Below are 17,806 nucleotides of genomic sequence, written 5' to 3' on the forward strand. Positions count from 1 at the left end.
GGCTCTTGTAGGGAGACAGGGCCCACGACGCACAAGCAAATAAAAGGTGGCCATCTGCCATTGCATGGTCAAAGCCAGTCGTTTTCCTCTTTTGGAGGCCAATCCATGCGCCAAGCTCGTCCTCGTAGTGGGCTTGGGCTAAACGGCAGGTTCCTCTCGCCCACAGAAAAAGTCTGAGAGTTGCGGATGGAGCGGTTGTCGTCGTAGTCGTCTTTGCGCCCCCGACATCTTCGACGTGCCCACCCGTACAAACGTGCGACACCATCTATTTCTCTGAAGAAGAAAAAATTGCTGGCTTGGGGACATCATAGGCAATAGAACTGAAGACGATGCGCTCTCTCATGTTTACATATAGGTGGATTTGTTGTCATGCGGAAAATAGTGTTTGTTTTCATTTGCTGGTTTTTCCGTCTACACATTGTTAGACCATTCAGGCTTTAGCTCCTTGTCATGTTGAACAGGGAAGCTTATTTTGATCTGCCAGAAAAAAAAAGAGCAGTCACAGAATTAAATCTGGTCAATTCAGCAACTTCACAAGTTCAAATTCGAACTGAGCAAGCGGTAAGATCCAACAGCAGGGGTCCACCGACCGGCCCCACCCAGCCCGGCACTTGCTCCCCGTTTCTTCTCCACGAAGAAGCCTTCCCAAATCCAAACCAACTCCTACGCGCACACGCCCGAGCACCACGACCATCTCGCACCATACAGCTCGAGCCCGACCGACGCCCACCTAGACGCGGCTCGGCAGTCGGCAGTCGTCAGTCGTCTCAGCTCCCTCCCTCCCCACATCGATCCCGCCCACCTCTCTCCGCCAGACGCCTCGCGCCGCGCGATCCGATCCGACCAGATCTCGCGCCGGCGGCAGCTGCGGCGGCCATGGAGAACCTGATCTCTCTCGTCAACAAGCTGCAGCGCGCCTGCACCGCCCTCGGCGACCACGGCGAGGACAGCGCCCTGCCCACCCTCTGGGACTCGCTCCCGGCCATTGCCGTCGTCGGAGGCCAGGTGCGTGCCCATTGCTTTTACGGCTTCTCCCTGCCGGATCTGGTGCTGGTGCCTCAGCTGTGCGGTTAGCTGCGGATCTCGTGTGTGCTGCTGGTAGAACCGCGCGATTTAGTTGTTGAAGTTGCCGTTTAGCTGCCGCTTGGATCTGCGATTACCTAGCGCTGGTTACTAGATTTGGGCCGCTGTTACTTCGAATCTGCTACCTCTGTTGCTCCTAGCTGCCCAGGCGACCAGTAATTGTGTAGCTAAGCTAGATACTACTACTTGGGATCAACTAGAGTGCTGTTTAAATGTTCACGTAGTGAAAACCCACGTAGTTTAAAGCAATTTTGCATCAACTTATGTAAGCTTATCTCAGTACGAATGGGTACATGGACACATGGTTCTGTATTTTTGACACCTGTACTTTTTTGATGCATATGATAGAGTTCTGGTAAATCTTCAGTGCTTGAGAGCGTCGTGGGGAAGGATTTCCTACCCAGGGGTTCAGGTATGGTTGTTCAAGTAGCAAGAGCTGTAAAGATTGGTGCTATTTTTGTTTTTGTTTTTGTTTGGTTTGATGCATTATTTGTTTGTTTCATTCTGCAGGCATTGTCACTCGTCGTCCGCTGGTCCTGCAGCTCCATAGGATTGATGGGGATAGGGAGTATGCAGAGTTCATGCATCTTCCTAGGAAGAGATTCACAGATTTCGGTAAATCCTCTAATTTTCTTTTTTTTTCAGCCATTTGATTATGAGATCATAGTCAAATGCTTGATTGAAGAGATATCATGATGATGTTGAACTACATCATTGAATGTGGAGGGGGACTAAAATGTAATTTGGGCTTGTGAGGCTCATCAAAACATTTGATATCATGGTTTACAATTATTCATTCTGTTGCACTAAGTCGTAGCTTATTGCAAGCTAACACATGCAATGGCAGAATGGTCTGTTATGTGCTAAGTTGTTTTTTATCTGTTTTCTCCAGCCCTCGTGAGAAAGGAGATAGCCGACGAAACTGATAGAGAAACCGGTCGTTCAAAGCAGATATCATCCGTCCCTATACATTTAAGCATATTTTCTCCAAATGGTAAGATCACAATGCTGGTAAAATGTCTCATTTGGTTAATGCTTTGATGTTGTTGCTTTGTCACGTAGTCATACACCTCCGTCTTATCTTCAAAGAAAAATACACCTATGTTGGTTTTCACATTTAAAAGATCCTTTGCTTATGGATTTGTGAAACTGTGATTTACCATAAGCCTAACCCCTTTATCAGTTGACTACTGATTCATCTCTTCCATTGATAAGATAGCCTTACTTTCCATTTATATAGTCTTTCTTGTTTGTGTTGTTTTCTTTATTTTGATTAGTGTCCTAACACTTTCAATCATTGCAGTCGTGAATCTGACTCTTATTGATCTTCCGGGGCTTACTAAAGTTGCTGTTGGTAAGTTGTTACAAATTATGAGCTATTTTCTGTTTATGTGTTCTTGTTTAAGCTGCGCACTCTTTATTTGCTACTGGTTTTATAATTCTTAGAGGGCCAGTCCGAGGGCATTGTTCAGGATATTGAAAACATGGTCCGAGCATTCATTGAGAAGGTATTTTGCTGTAACCTGCTTGTGTGTTACACATTAATATGTATCCAATATCCTTGCTTAGTATTATTGCTTTAACTGGATAAGATGGTGCTTTATCTATTCACAAATTTACAGGTACTTAAATAGTGCATATCTAATCTAGCATGCTCTGCTCTCTACCATACTGTAGCATCTTTGAGATAGGATTATCGTGTCATGCACTTTGTTAATGTTGCAGAACTTAATTCAATTGGTTAACTTTTTTCTTTCAGCCCAATTGTATCATTCTGGCTGTTTCTCCGGCCAATCAGGATCTTGCAACTTCTGACGCAATCAAGATTTCAAGAGAAGTTGATCCAAAAGGTATACCATTGTTGCATCCAGTCCAATGAATGGCATGTCTGTTGATGTGGTTAATATCATATTTTGTTCCCTTCTGTTAGTAATGCCTTCAAAGCTTATTATCCCAGATTCTTTACTTTTGATATGTTTGGAAGCTTCATTGTGGTGTTATCTTGAGAGCTAACTACTGCTAATACCTATACCCCATAGTCTATCTTTGTTGAGTAGTATGAATCAATACTGCTGGCAATCACTTTTTTGTTTAATACTCCCTCCAATCCATATTAATTGTCTCAAATTTGGCCAAATATGGATGTATCTATGCCTAAAAAGTGTCTAGATACAATATTTCGACAACTAATATGGATCGGAGGGAGTATGTTTTTTTTGTTTGATGCTATTTTTTGCTAACTCTATAGATGTAAAATCAAAATCACATAGTATAATTGTGTTTCATATCAAATTCAAATGCCCTCGGCAAGTTTATATCATTTTACGAGATTAATTTTATTTTTTGTCGACTCAGGTGAAAGAACCTTTGGGGTGCTCACAAAAATTGATCTAATGGACAAGGGTACCGATGCTGTTGATGTAAGTTGAGATCAGTTACAAATCAAGTTCTAAATGCTTACAACTCATGTAGTTAGGATATCTTCCTTACCAGGATTTCACTTACAGGTTACAGCTTGTTTGGCACCCATCATTTGGGGCTAGAATTGAATTCTAGAAACTAACTTGTTTGGTTGGCACGGAATTGGCTACATGAATTCAATTTGCAATTCCATGGAATCACACTACAACTAACCTCAATCCCTCTCTAAAAGCCATCATTTCTCTAGAATTGTCTCTCACTCTACAAATCTATGTGGTAGACAAACATGATTTTTGAACTCGGAATTCAAATGCAACCAAATGGAATCCTATCTAAAATTTGATTTCATTTCATTTCTACCAAATGAAATGAATGGAGGGTTGCCAAACAAGCTGTTAACTGTTCTGTAGTCCAATACTCCAACGACCAATCAAGCTTGTTGCTACTATCGATCTCTCTGGACATTTGTACATCACTATACCCCACCTATTTGTAACTTATCCCTCATGTTCACCGTTTTCAATATGAATATGTGGACTATTAATCTTTTCACTTGTAGATCTTTCTTGATATATTCGTCCAATGTTTAGTTCCTATTTGTTGGAAAAACACACACTCTAGCAACTGCCCAATTCTTGGGCTGTGCCCCCCCTTCACCCTCAAGTAGTGATGATAAACATATCATGCATGTTGACGAATGAGGCATAAGTTTGCTAATCTTTTATTGTGCAGATACTAGAAGGAAGATCATACCGTCTCCAATTTCCATGGATTGGCGTTGTCAATCGATCCCAGCAAGACATCAACAAAAATGTGGACATGATTGCTGCTAGGCGTAGAGAGCGTGAATACTTTGCAACTACACCTGAATACAAGCACCTTGCTCATAGAATGGGATCAGAGCATTTAGGAAAGAGTCTCTCAAAGGTATGTCTTTCCTCTTTAATGCAGAATATGTCTTATGTTGTTCTGCTCTTTGACTTCCTTTTGGTGTGTCTGCAGCATTTGGAATCTGTTATTAAATCAAGGATCCCAGGTCTCCAATCTCTTATAACGAAGACAATTGCAGAGCTGGAAACAGAACTTAAACGACTTGGAAAGCCCATTGCTAATGATGCTGGGGTAAGACTGTAATTTGCTTATCATTTAATCAGAACCCAGTTTGCTGGACCTAATCCAGTACACATATATTTCCACAAGTCTTTGTTTCATGGTGTTAATCAATTTGTATATGATGAACTTATTTTATGCTCTATGTAAAGTACGATTCTCGTTTTTTTAGTTCCTGCCTGTCACCTTTCCAATTTTACCACTTATGGCATATGCACTGATGTTTTTTCACTGTAATGTTTGGGATTTAGTGCCACTTTCTTTTTTTCTGGTATGAAGCACTTCGGATAGTGTCTCGTTCTCTAAATTTACTTTGCATACACCATGACTGATCACATGTTTTGTGACATGCAGGGAAAGCTGTACACGATTATGGAAATATGCCGCATGTTTGACGGAATATACAAAGAGCATCTAGATGGAGTGTATGTGTCAAATGAAAGTTTTCTTCTGCTCAGTTCTTCTAAATATTATGCTTGTTATGTATGGCAGGCTGTCCTGAGTTTTAAATGATTGATGTTTTATCTTTTCTTGTCTGTATAGGTATTCTAGAACTAGTAAAAAATTCGAGTTCATTTGACTTATTTGGTCTTATGGTGTTACGCAAGTTAATAATCTATTTTTAGTTTCTTGGCTAGTAACTATTCCTGTCTTATATTTTGTACAGAGAGAATGCTTTTTGTTTGGTTTCTTTTGAATAAACGTAGGTTTACCAGGCTTTAGATGCATCGCCATGCCTTTTTTGTTTATCAATACTCACTACCACTTAGGATCTGTCCCTCTTTATTTCTTCCGACATTGAAAGAACCATTATGTTGTTAGTAGGAACCTCAAAATTGCTTGCTAAATGAGCTACTAAATTGCTGCTTTTTTGTGATATTTTACATGTTTCGAAATATCATGCAACATTCTCAATCCTTACCACTGTTCGCAACTTGGCCTATGTGGTATTCTTTTGTGATGGTGCTATACTATTGGTTTAGTACTCATGGTCACCAACCGAATGTTCATCCAGGCGCCCCGGTGGTGAGAAAGTTTACCATGTCTTCGACAATCAATTTCCTGTGGCAATTAAACGGTTACAGTTTGATAAGCAACTGTCAATGGAAAATGTGAGGAAGCTCATAACAGAAGCTGATGGATACCAGCCACACTTGATAGCTCCAGAGCAGGGCTACCGGCGCCTCATAGAATCTTGTCTTGTTAGTATCAGAGGTCCTGCTGAGGCAGCTGTTGATGCGGTATGCTAACTATATACATTAATCTGAGCTTCAAAACTCAAATTTGTTTATTTTTATCACTCAGAACTCCACCAAGCATTAAGCTTCTGACATATTGGCAAAGCTGTTATCGATAATTTGAGAATGTGAGTTATTTTTCTGTCACATTGGCAGGTCCATGGAATCCTCAAGGAACTAGTCCACAAGGCTATCAATGAAACACATGTAAGTCTTCCTACTGATCCTGTCACTTATAGTTTCTTACGCTTTCTGCAGGATGCAAGCATAATTTAGAGTAATGTTTTATACACTGGGGCATGTGCGCTCTTTGGTGGTAGGATGACTTGCATTAATTTCCTATTAGGAGGGAATACATTTTTAAATCAGGATAAAATTATAACTTCTGATTTTCTAATAAGACTAGCATCATATAGCCTCGTTCTTATTGAAAATGAACTTACATTTTGTTCACAACTTTGAGCATACAAGATTGCTGGTGAAAAATGAATGACATTATTCTGCTGGATTCCTGTCCCATCTGAGGTCATTTGTTCCCATGTTACGGTCTTGTGAGGACTGGAGTTCCAGTACTGAAGGTCAATGTAAACTGATGAACTATAAAGAAACAATTGAGTATGCTTTGTTGAAAAGTCACCTGAAAAAGTGAAGAAATCATTTTTTTTCAGTGTAGAAGGTTGACCTCTCTTTTGCATAATATAATTACACACCATTCCTAAATGTAAGAAGTCCTAGTTATGCCTAAGTCAAATTTCTTAAAATGTGACCAAGTTTATAGAAAAATATATCAACATTGACGACCCTAAATTCGTTTTATTAAATCCATCATGATATACATTTTGGTACTTCCTCCGTCCAACAAAGGATGTCTCAACTTTGACTAAATTTGAATGCATCTATACACTAAGTCATGTCTAGATACATCCAATTTTTGACAAACTTGAGACATCTTTTGTTGGACGGAGGGAGTAGTATACTTATTTGATATTCTAGATGTTGATACATTTTTCTATAAACTTGGTCAAACTTTAAGAAGTTTGACTTACAACAAAGCTCAGTGTATAGCTTGTTTCCATATCAACTAGCTTTAATTTGTTTTTCTTGCTTTCGTAAAATGTGATTATGAAGTCACATTCAGGAGGAAAATAAACATCAATAGAATAGGAAAAATAACACAACACTTAATAATGATGTTCGGAAAGTGCTGACTAGAAATGTTCAATTACCTTTTTTCAGGAGCTTAAGCAGTTTCCCACTCTTCGGGTGGAAGTTGGCAATGCGGCCTTCGAGTCATTGGACAGAATGAGGGATGAAAGCAAGAAAAACACATTAAAGCTAGTTGATATGGAAACAAGCTACTTAACTGTAGATTTCTTCAGGAAGCTTCCTCAGGATGTTGAGAAGGGTGGAAATCCAAGCCACTCTATTTTTGATAGATATAATGATTCGTATCTTAGACGAATTGGTAAGAAGTCCACCTCTTACTCAATCGCTCAATTATATTTCTTCAGAGGGTGATACGGTAAATCAAGAACTAGCTCAAAGAATTTTGAAGTTCATGTTGATTTAATAGCTTCTGGCAGCAATAATTTCAATTATTGATGACAATTGAGTTACAGCTGTTATAGATGTTCCATATTTATTACTTGATAACTTATACTCCCTCCGTCCCAAAATAAGTGACGGAGGGAGTATATATTTGAATGAATCATTGCTTGATAACTTATATATTTTTTATTTACTGCTCAACCTCAGGAACGACTGTTCTGGCCTATGTTAATATGGTATGTTCAACCTTGAGGAACTCCATCCCAAAATCTATTGTCTATTGTCAAGTCCGGGAGGCGAAGCGCTCACTGCTTGATCATTTCTTTACTGAATTGGGGGCAAGAGAGGTAGGATTTTCTCGAAACATGCAGGTCTTTTGTCTTTAGCTTTCACAACATGTTCTAATTGGTAATGATACTATAGATCTGTTCTAGTGTTCTGTTACTGCATCATGTTTCGTTTTATCTTCTGTAGACTAGCTGGTGGTGTGCCTGTAATTCTTAGCACATTCTAAGATGAAATATTATGTTCATGTAACTCTTACCATGTTCTATGATTAATGCATGTGCATCGCATGCTCTAGAAAGCCCCTAATTTGTTGGTTTTAAGTACAGTCCCATCAATGGTGCATTTTACTCTTATGTGCATTGACTACTGTACGTTGATTTGGATGAAAACCTTTCATGTCTAGTCAATTGTCAAATAACTATCGTTTCATAACTGGATATGCAGATTAAGCAACTTTCAAAGCTTCTTGATGAGGACCCCGCGGTTATGGAACGAAGGACAAACCTTGCAAAGAGGCTCGAGCTATACCGGAGCGCTCAGGCAGAGATTGACGCAGTTGCGTGGTCGAAATAGTCTTGGTTGCTGAAGTTCACCTTTTGCCCTTGTTCGATGATTCTCTCCCCTATCCCTGGGGCATATATAGCTGATTCTTTGTGATGTTTATGCTTGAGGATCTAGTAGGTTCTAGCTGCTGTACCTTTTTTTGTATCACGAACAAGTTGGCATATTATGTTTTTCATAATGCAAATCCACTCTTGTTTTCGTCTTTAGCACCTCTACTCGGCTCCATTTCTCGTCAAGCTACGTTCATTCTCTTCTATTTACACTACTGTACATTTCTGCAATCAAAGTCAGTGCAAGCAACACTGCAACCTTGTTTTTTTAGAGGGGGCAGGGAGGAGAATTCATTATCTGTTAACAGAGTTGCGCCAGGTATGAGATCCTCTTTGATTTGCAGGATTTTAAAATAGAAAAAAAATGCCTGAATCAAATATAATGCAATTAGGCAGTAGATAACATGACTAGTATGACCAAATAACCTGATCATTAGGGGTAAAAATATGACAACAATAAAACAACGTGAAAATATGACAACAATAAAACAACGTGACAACTAGACAGTAGACAATATGACTAGAATCAAATAAACTTGTCACAATAGAGTAGAAAAAAAGGCAACTAAGAAAAAGTAAAACAACATGACAACTATGACCAAATAAATTGGTCACTACGGATAGAGATCCCACGTACTGAGAGCAGCTGCGGTAAAACAACACCACACCGTAACAATAACATCATGACAATATGTAGTACGCAACATGGTAACTAGTATGTTTTTTGTTCTCGGCAAATATTTACTATCACACCGTAACAATACAACATGACAATATGTAGTACGCAACATGGTAACTAGTATGTTTTTTGTTCTCAGCAAATATTTACTATCCACCAAGATAATTATAAAAATCATTATTAATGGTCAATGAATCAAGTCAAGTTCACTAATTCTCTTCGTGTACATTTAATTGAGTCAACATGAGCGAGATTGAGAGAAAATATGTGCATTTTATGGGGCAAAGGCGTGTGTCACATCCACAACAAAGCGTCCTCCGGAACCCCGACCTTCGAGATCCTGCCCGGGAGACGGTCGATAAGGTTTTTGGGGAGCGTTCTCACGCGACTGCTCGCTTCTTCACGTCTCTGTTTCGTCGGCATCTTCATCACCAATGGCCGACGACCTCGGAGATCCCGCGGCTCAGGCTGCTGCTCTAACTCAGCAGCAGCAGGCTGCACAACTCCAAGCACAGCAGCAGGCTGCCCAACTCCAAGCCCAGGCAACTGCTGCTGCACAGGCGCAAGCGCAGGCACTGGCCGCTGCTCAGGAGGTAGTCAAGGCTGCAGCTGCTGCCGGCGTGAACATCGACGCCATCGGACTCGTCATCGACCTCAACAAACAAACACAAGAAAAGAGCACAGCACCGTACGTAATCTGCTCTTTCTTGTTGATTTTGATTAGTAGTTCTATTATTCATGCCGTGAAATTAGATGAGTTTTATTGCTGTGCGTTGCTATTTAATTTGTCTAGTTTGCATGATATAATGTGCTACATGTTTTACACACTGTCCTTCTGGATTAAATATTCATCAAAATTACCTAATTTTTCAACAATCCAAAAACCTTACGCGTGTAGGCAATTTTCGATGTCTCACTTTGTTGTCGCATTGAAACCACTTGTGTTTACTGCACTTTAAGAGGTGGCAGTATAAATGTCATATGTGGCTCGTGGCTATGGGCGCATGGTGGGTGGTACAACACGGGAAGACTCAAACAATTGCTTCTCAGCAGTTGTATGTTGAGGCTTGTGTTGTAGTCGTCGGTGCGATCTGCAGTGTGCTGGGAGATAAGCTCGCTGATGTTTATATGCACTATCAGGATGCCAAAGAGTTGTGGGATGCGCTCAATGCCAAGTTTGGCGCATCTGACGCTGGCAGTGAGCTGTACGTCATGGAGCAGTTCTTTGACTATAAGATGGTTGCAAACCGATCTGTAGTGGAACAAGCTCATGAGTTACTGACTATGGCTAAGGAACTTGAGCAATTCAAGTGTCCACTACCCGACAAGTTTGTCGCCGGGGGCATCATCGCCAAGCTTCCTCCCTCGTGGAGGAACTTTGCTACTTCACTAAAACACAAGAGATAAGAAATCTCTGTGGAGAACCTGATTGGGACTCTTGATGTTGAGGAGAAGGCGAGAGCAAAAGATGCTGGCCCCAAAGGCAACACACAAGAGGGTACGTCCACTACCAACATGGTTCAGAGGAACAACCACAACAACAGTAACAATAAGGGAAAGGGAAAGGCATTCAATAATGCTGTACCAAAGAACACTACCACTTTCAAGAAGAAGAAGAAAGGAGGCAACAAGGACAAGGATTCTTGCTTTGTGTGTGGAGGACTTGGCCATTGGGCTGCAAGGAGCGCAAAGGAGGACAGATTCGACAAAAGTTTGCTAATTTGACCATTGGCAACAATGAAGATGCAGGCAGGTATGGTAATTTATTTACTGTATTTTCTGTATGTCAGTCCACCGGTTGGTGGGTCGATACAGGCGCAACTATTCATGTGTGTGCTGATATTTCCTTGTTTTCTTCATATCAGGCCATCTGCTCCTCAGTGATGATGGGGAACGGCGCCCATGCTTCTGTTCATGGTGTTGGCACGGTGGATCTGAAGTTTACTTCGGGAAAGATCGTGCAGCTGAGGAACGTGCAGCATGTGCCCTCCATTCAGAAGAATCTTGTTAGTGGATCCCTCCTTTGCAAGGACGGATTTAAGTTAGTGTTTGAGTCCAATAAAGTTATCGTGTCTAAGTATGGACAATTTATTGGTAAAGGTTATGAGTGCGGAGGTTTGTTCCGCTAATCCCTTTCGGATTTTTGTAATAAGGTCGTGAACAGCGTCAATTCTATTAATAATGAGTCTAATGTTTGGCATTCACGACTTTGTCACATTAATTTTGGTTGCATGACGCGATTAGCAAATCTGAGTTTAATCCCTAAAATCACTGTGGCTAAAAGTTCGAAGTGCCAAACTTGTGTGCAAGCGAAGCAGCCTCGCAAGCCTCACAAGGCTGCTGAGGAAAGGAACCTAGCACCGTTAGAGCTCATACATTCTGATCTTTGTGAGATGAACGGTGTATTAACCAAAGGTGGAAAACATTACTTTATGTCTTTCATTGATGATGCGACTAGATTCTGTTATGTGTATTTATTAAAATCAAAGGATGAAGCATTGCATTATTTTAAGATCTATAAAGCTGAAGTAGAGAATCAACTTGAGAAGAAAATTAAACGTTTGCGGTCTGACCGCGGTGGAGAATATTTCTCCAGTGAGTTTAATTAATTTTGTGAGGAACATGGCATAGTCCATGAGAGGACGCCTCCCTATTCGCCCCAGTCACACGGGGTTGCTGAGAGGAAAAACCGCATGCTGACTGACTTGGTCAACGCCATGTTAGACACTGCTGGTTTATCCAAGGCATGGTGGGAGGAGGCGCTATTGACTTCGTGTCATGTCCTAAATCGTGTTCCCACAAAAGATAAAGAAGTCACCCCATACGAGCTATGGGAAAAGAAGAGACTCACACTTTCTTACTTACGGACTTGGGGCTGTTTGGCGAAAGTCAATGTGCCAATCACCAAGAAACGTAAGCTTGGACCAAAAACGGTTGATTGTGTCTTTCTTGGCTACATATTTCGAAGTGTTGGCTATAAATTCTTGGTTGTAAATTCTGGAGTACCTGACATGAGCCTCGGTACAATTATGGAGTTCAGAGATGCTACATTTTTTGAGGACATATTTCCCATGAGAGATATGCATAGCACATCTAGAGAGGATCATGATGTACCTGCTGAACCCGTCAGTTCAGAGGAACATCAGGATCATGGTGTAGCTCCTGAACCCGCCATCTCAGTGAAAAATCTTGAACAAACACGCGATGAGATTCTTGAGGAGTATGACAATGAAGCCCCTCTTAGGGGTAAGCGACAAAGGATTATTAAATCCTTTGGTGATGATTTCATTGTGTACCTTGTAGATGACACCCCTAAAACCATTGATGAGGCTTTTGCATCTCCGGATGCAGACTATTGGAAGGAAGACATTCGTAGTGAAATGGATTCTATCATGGCTAATGGTACGTGGGAGGTCGTTGACCGTCCGTACGGGTGCAAACCTGTAGGATGCAAGTGGATATTCAAAAAAAAGCTTAGGCCTGATGGTACTATTGAGAAGTACAAGGCGCGACTTGTGGCCAAGGGTTTTACCCAGAAAAAAGGTGAAGATTTCTTTGATACTTACTCACCTGTAGCTCGATTGACCACAATGAGAGTATTACTATCACTGACTGCCTCATATGGTCTGATCGTCCATCAAATGGACGTTAAGACAGCTTTCCTTAACGGAGAGTTGGACGAGGAAATTTACATGAACCAGCCAGATGGATTTGTAATAAAGGGTCATGAAGGCAAAGTGTGTAAGTTATTAAAGTCTCTATATGGCCTGAAGCAAGCTCCTAAGCAATGGCATGAGAAGTTTGACAAAACTTTAACATCTGCCGGCTTTGTTGTAAACGAAGCTGACAAATGTGTATACTACCGCCATGGTGGGGGTGAGGGAGTTATACTTTGCTTGTATGTCGATGACATACTAATATTTGGGACTAACCTCAAAGTGATTGAAGAGGTTAAGACTTTCTTATCGAAGTGCTTTGACATGAAAGACCTTGGTGTAGCTGATGTTATTCTGAACATCAAGCTCGTGAGAGGCGACAATGGTGAGATCACTTTGGTGCAATCTCACTATGTGGAGAAGATCTTGAGTCGTTTCGGCTATGCTGATTGTAAACCTTCTCCAACTCCTTATCATCCAAGCGTTCTGCTTCGAAAGAATCACAGAATTGGAAGAGACCAACTGAGATATTCTCAGATTATTGGTTCACTCATGTATTTGGCTAGCGCAACTAGACCTGACATCTCTTTTGCTGTGAGCAAACTGAGTCGGTTCAATAAGAATCCAGGAGATGATCATTGGAGTGCACTCGAGAGAGTCATGCGCTATCTAAAGGGCACAATGGGCTATGGTATACACTATACTGGGTACCCCAAGGTACTTGAGGGTTATAGTGATTCAAACTAGATATCTGATGTTGACGAGCTAAAGGCCACGAGTGGATATGTGTTCACACTCGGAGGGGGCGCTGTTTCATGGAAGTCTTGCAAGCAAACGTGCTTAACCAGATCAACAATGGAAGCAGAACTTTCAGCATTAGATACATCCACAGTTGAAGCCGACTGGTTTCGTGAGCTCTTGATGGACTTGCCGATTGTTGAAAAACCAATACCGGCGATTCTTATGAACTGTGACAATCAAACTGTGATAGTCAAAGTGAACAGTTCTAAAGATAACATGAAGTCATCAAGACACGTCAGGAGATGTCTGAAATCTGTCAGAGCAATGAGAAACTCCGGAATAATAGCATTGGGATATATCCCAACGGCTAAAAATCTGGCAGATCCCTTTACAAAGGGTCTATCAAGGAATGTGATAGAATCTGCATCAAGGGAGATGGGATTGCGACCCACGTGAGTTACCATGGCGGTAAACCAACCTATGTGATCGGAGATCCCGTGAATTAGGACCTGGGAAACAAGTCATTGGATAACTGAGGAGAGTGTACATTCTTTATCCCACTTCGTTGACGATGCATTACTCTCGTGTACTGTATGGTAGGTTGTTTAACTTAATGTATTCTAACGCGTTGCATTAATTTGCAAGGGAGATACCGTCCTACAGAGTAGTCTCTAAATAACACACCTATATGAGTCTGACTGTTGGTCGCAGTCTATGAGATTTGGGTGGTCTCTAGTAAGCTCATGAAAAGGTCTGGAGAATGACTTATATGCTCCACACCGCGGGGTATCATTCGGCAGCCCAGTACCAGACAACAATTTAGTGAAGCTCTAACACAGAAAACTGACAATTCAAAGTTTGTCCATTGTTCAGTTGTGCGTGAGTGAAGCAATTTGTTTAGGTGGATGTTCAACCTTAACCGGTCTCCACTGAAACATTGGTATGTCAAAAACAGAGTTTTGGATCAATGGCAATTTTATGTGCTTATGAGATATTGTGGGGGATTGTTGGAATTTTGGGTTAGGTCCTGAAATTAATTTCTGAAAAATCTCAAAAGCCCATTCATGTAGTGGGATGAGAAAATGCGAATAGTCTCACATTACTATTTAATTTTTCTAGTTTGCATGATATAATGCTACATGTTTTACACACTGTCCTTGTGGATTAAATATTCATCAAAATTACCTAATTTTTCAGCGGGCAAAGGGGAGGAGGCGGACGAGGATGCCGAGGGTGAGGAGGCGGACAAGTATGAAGCCGAGGGTGTGGAGGGGGCATCTGCCCAGACAAGTCGCTGGCAAGACCAGCCGAGGCGCGGGAAGGCCGTCGCCGATGCCTCATCTCGTACTACTGCGTGCGTATATCTTCTCTGTTTCGATTTAGTTTTACATGTTTTCTTCCGCCTTCCTAATTAAGTTGCTGATTCTGCAATTCAGCGAGCGGGCGCGCGGTGCGGATTCTGGGCGTCGCCGCGACATCAAACCAGAGATGGGGTTGTCTCTGTCGCAGCTGGACAGCGCACTGAGAGGGCTCGCCATCAAGGGCGACGACGAGCTGTCCATCAAGGACGATGCTGACATTGCCGGCGGCGGAGGAGGACCGGGCCGCAGAGGCGGAGGAGGGACAGCCCGGCTTCCTCCGTTTCCACAACGTCAGCCTAATTTGAAGTGTCAAGCCGAACAGACGGATTTGGATGCAAGGTATTGCGTGCTCCGTGTTAGAGTGAAACATCTCATCCCCTTCTAGTTTAGGCGAGGCGATTTAGTTTTGTTGGTGTGCTTCCTTCGGCGTTTGTATTTAACTTGTTGTTTGTGCAATTCAGCAACCGAATGGTCGTGGTGGATTCCGGGCTTCAAGGCGACGTGGAATCAGGAAAGGGGTTGTCGCTCTCAGATCAGCTGGACAGCCACGAGGGTTCTCTCCATCAAGAGCGATGCCCAGCAGGTTTCTATTTGCCTTTCTATTTACCCAGCAGGCCTTAGCTTACATCTCAGTAAAATCTTAATCTGAATACAGAATTGTGCTCTTACACGCGGGCGGGACCAGGAGGTCGGGAATGGACGCCGGCTGGAACATGGGGGTTCGGGGTCACGAAACAGTGGAGACCGCGGCTGCAAAGAAGAAGGCTCGGGCCACAGGAGGACGGGCTGGCCAAGAATACGGCGGCGGCGGAGGTGGGCCGGGAGGCGGCGGAGATGGGCCGGGGGGCGGAGGAGGTGGGCCGGGCCGATTGCCTCCGTTTCCGCACCGCCTCCCGTACGTGAAGTGTCAGCCACAAGACTGCCAGACGGAAGCAAAGTACTACTACGACCCATGCTACAGCGTCTACTGCAATCACCACGTCTGTGCTTGCGCCGGACGCCACCAAGTGCCCCCACCAGGCATTTCTACTTCTGACATCAGGATCTACCAGCCTTTTATGTTTCCCAGCGCTCCACTAATGTTTGTTGGTGCATTTCGCCAAGACATGGCATTTCCTAACCTACAGCGGAGATCATACTACTTCTGTGATGCAAGACAGGTGTTTAGTACCATGGAGGTGCTTCCGGTGGTTGTTCGCCACTTCGACATGCACGGGCAGTGGATTTCCAGGATGATTCCTGATGTATCGATGATCAGGAGAGATCTCATGTTTCCCTATCCCCAGTTTTTTTGGGTCTAGCTGTTATGTCTAAAATGCTCTTGATGTGTGTCGGAGGATCTTTTCTATAACAGTACTACTAATGTTCAAGGATTTCTGGGACTAATCTGGTTTTACATATGAGAGAGTTTTGCACTACTTGTATTTATGCGTACTACCAGTTGATGGGCATGGTCTTGGGGGTGATAGTCGGTAGGATACTTGTATTTATGCATACTACCAGCTGCTACGACTACTACTACTCTCTTGATTGGTAGACTAGTTCGGGGCTATGGTAGACTAGTGCTCCTACAGCACGAGCGTGCCAGAACTTTTGATCGCTCGATCAGAGAGCTCTGCCAACAGAGTGGGGAGGCGAGCTTTCCCAGCACCCAGGTGCTCTCTTCTCTGGTGCCCCATAGCGTTTTTTTTCTGGCCAGGTCCGATCTAAGCTGAAAAAAAGAAGAATGCAGTACTAGTAACATTTTCCGGCAAGTCTTCTTACATCCATGTTTAAACAAATATAAAACAATTAATATGAAGGGAGTACCAAGACTCTTTTGTTCGACGTGGCGACTGGCGACGCTATACTTCTTGACGCAAAACTATAACCAGTTGGCTGCAGACCCGCGACACTTCGCATGCATGCTGCGTGCCATCATTTGAGAGAGATGGTGGTGGAATTAATGTAGGGGCATATCCCTTCTGTCCGTTGAGCCCAGGTGTTCATTTGCTGCATGGGATGAAGAAATTGTGTGGGATGTGGACTAGAGGCCACCACACTTGGAGAGGGAAAGGATGTGGACCCAAGCCCAAGAAAGCCCCACATGCCGCTTCCCCATCGGAGTTGTTCGGTCTCCAAGGATTGATAGTACTACTAGTACTTAGATAACTCCTGAGGTATGGATGGGCTAGTGTTTTGCAATTTCCAGGCCCGACGTCACATCCGTAGCTGCGGACTGCATACAGACAGGGAAACATTGCTGAACAGCCTGTCCACGACCTGTCAACTTTCCCGTGGCCCATGCAATTTTGTGAGGGAGAGTTGGGCTGATTGCAGCCTTGGCAGGATATGGTCTGCTTTTGCAGTTTTCATGAAAAGAAGGATAATGAAAAATCAAACAGGTGTCCCCAATGCCCAAAAGGTGTTTAGTTCTGTTTTCGAGAACATAGTTTTTTTTATACAGAGCGAGCAAATATAATTAGACACGAGGAATCTCGATCGAGCGGATCCGTGTCTTGGGGCAAATAAGTATCCTATAACTATTAACAAAGAAATCAATACACAACTAAGATGCTGCTCCTTTTATCCACCGATGCTCACAACTGTAGTCTTTAGTTTGATCCGGATGTCTTTGCCTAACGTAAAGAATTTGTTGAATTTTGCTTAATCACTTGATCAGGTAAAATATCGACTGTCGCATGTGTCTTTGTAGAATGGTTGAATGATACTGTACTTCCGTGCTCCGTCCTATCTTTAACATGGCCACAAAGGACGTGGAGAAAATGTGAATGTGAAAACATGGCCGTAGCCCCGCCCTTCACGGCTGCCTATTTCGTCTTCCTGCCACCGCCCTCCATTGGCGATGACGATACCGCGCGGCGAAGCCCGCCTTTTGGGACATTGTGATAAACAACTAGTGCGGTGCTGCGGTACGCTCATCTCTTGACCCCTGGGCACAGTTTTTTCCCCCGCAAAAAGCTTGGACACACGTCAAGCTCTCCGTACAAACGATGATCTAAAAAAAAGTCTGATACAAACAATTTTTTTCTCGCTCGGTCTAACATTTCATCAAATCATTGAAACA

The 17,806-nt window shown here is 42.7% G+C and overlaps 2 protein-coding genes across 2 annotated transcripts; both read left to right on the forward strand.

Moving 5' to 3' along the window:
* Positions 1-644: 644 nt before the first annotated feature.
* LOC100831947 (dynamin-related protein 5A) lies at positions 645-8,458 on the forward strand. Its single transcript, XM_003567881.4, has 16 exons — positions 645-1,005; positions 1,432-1,495; positions 1,594-1,698; positions 1,976-2,077; positions 2,387-2,437; positions 2,530-2,591; positions 2,843-2,933; positions 3,439-3,503; positions 4,237-4,431; positions 4,507-4,626; positions 4,969-5,039; positions 5,630-5,855; positions 6,009-6,059; positions 7,089-7,317; positions 7,608-7,747; positions 8,133-8,458. The coding sequence occupies exons 1-16, from the start codon at positions 877-879 to the stop codon at positions 8,259-8,261; spliced, it is 1,830 nt and encodes a 609-aa protein (XP_003567929.1). The 5' UTR covers positions 645-876; the 3' UTR covers positions 8,262-8,458.
* A 3,534-nt stretch (positions 8,459-11,992) lies between these two features.
* On the forward strand, positions 11,993-16,035 carry LOC112270711. The gene is made up of 6 exons (XM_024458751.1): positions 11,993-12,227; positions 12,285-12,383; positions 14,576-14,732; positions 14,815-15,078; positions 15,201-15,322; positions 15,395-16,035. The coding sequence occupies exons 1-6, from the start codon at positions 11,993-11,995 to the stop codon at positions 15,640-15,642; spliced, it is 1,125 nt and encodes a 374-aa protein (XP_024314519.1). The 3' UTR covers positions 15,643-16,035.
* The last annotated feature ends 1,771 nt before the right edge of the window (positions 16,036-17,806 follow it).

Source organism: Brachypodium distachyon, chromosome 2 (genome assembly GCF_000005505.3).
Source record: "Brachypodium distachyon strain Bd21 chromosome 2, Brachypodium_distachyon_v3.0, whole genome shotgun sequence".
In the NCBI taxonomy this organism is placed as follows: domain Eukaryota; kingdom Viridiplantae; phylum Streptophyta; class Magnoliopsida; order Poales; family Poaceae; genus Brachypodium; species Brachypodium distachyon.

What these genes read in the sequence shown, in the direction of transcription:
- LOC100831947 (XM_003567881.4), top strand. Translation starts at nt 877, where the DNA reads ATGGAGAACCTGATCTCTCTCGTCAACAAGCTGCAGCGCGCCTGCACC. An exon ending in AGGCTATCAATGAAACACAT is followed by an intron (nt 6,060 to 7,088) that starts GTAAGTCTTCCT and finishes ACCTTTTTTCAG; the next exon opens with GAGCTTAAGCAGTTTCCCAC. An exon ending in CTGAATTGGGGGCAAGAGAG is followed by an intron (nt 7,748 to 8,132) that starts GTAGGATTTTCT and finishes CTGGATATGCAG; the next exon opens with ATTAAGCAACTTTCAAAGCT.
- LOC112270711 (XM_024458751.1), top strand. Translation starts at nt 11,993, where the DNA reads ATGAGCCTCGGTACAATTATGGAGTTCAGAGATGCTACATTTTTTGAG. An exon ending in GCCTCATCTCGTACTACTGC is followed by an intron (nt 14,733 to 14,814) that starts GTGCGTATATCT and finishes TCTGCAATTCAG; the next exon opens with CGAGCGGGCGCGCGGTGCGG. An exon ending in TCAAGAGCGATGCCCAGCAG is followed by an intron (nt 15,323 to 15,394) that starts GTTTCTATTTGC and finishes ATCTGAATACAG; the next exon opens with AATTGTGCTCTTACACGCGG.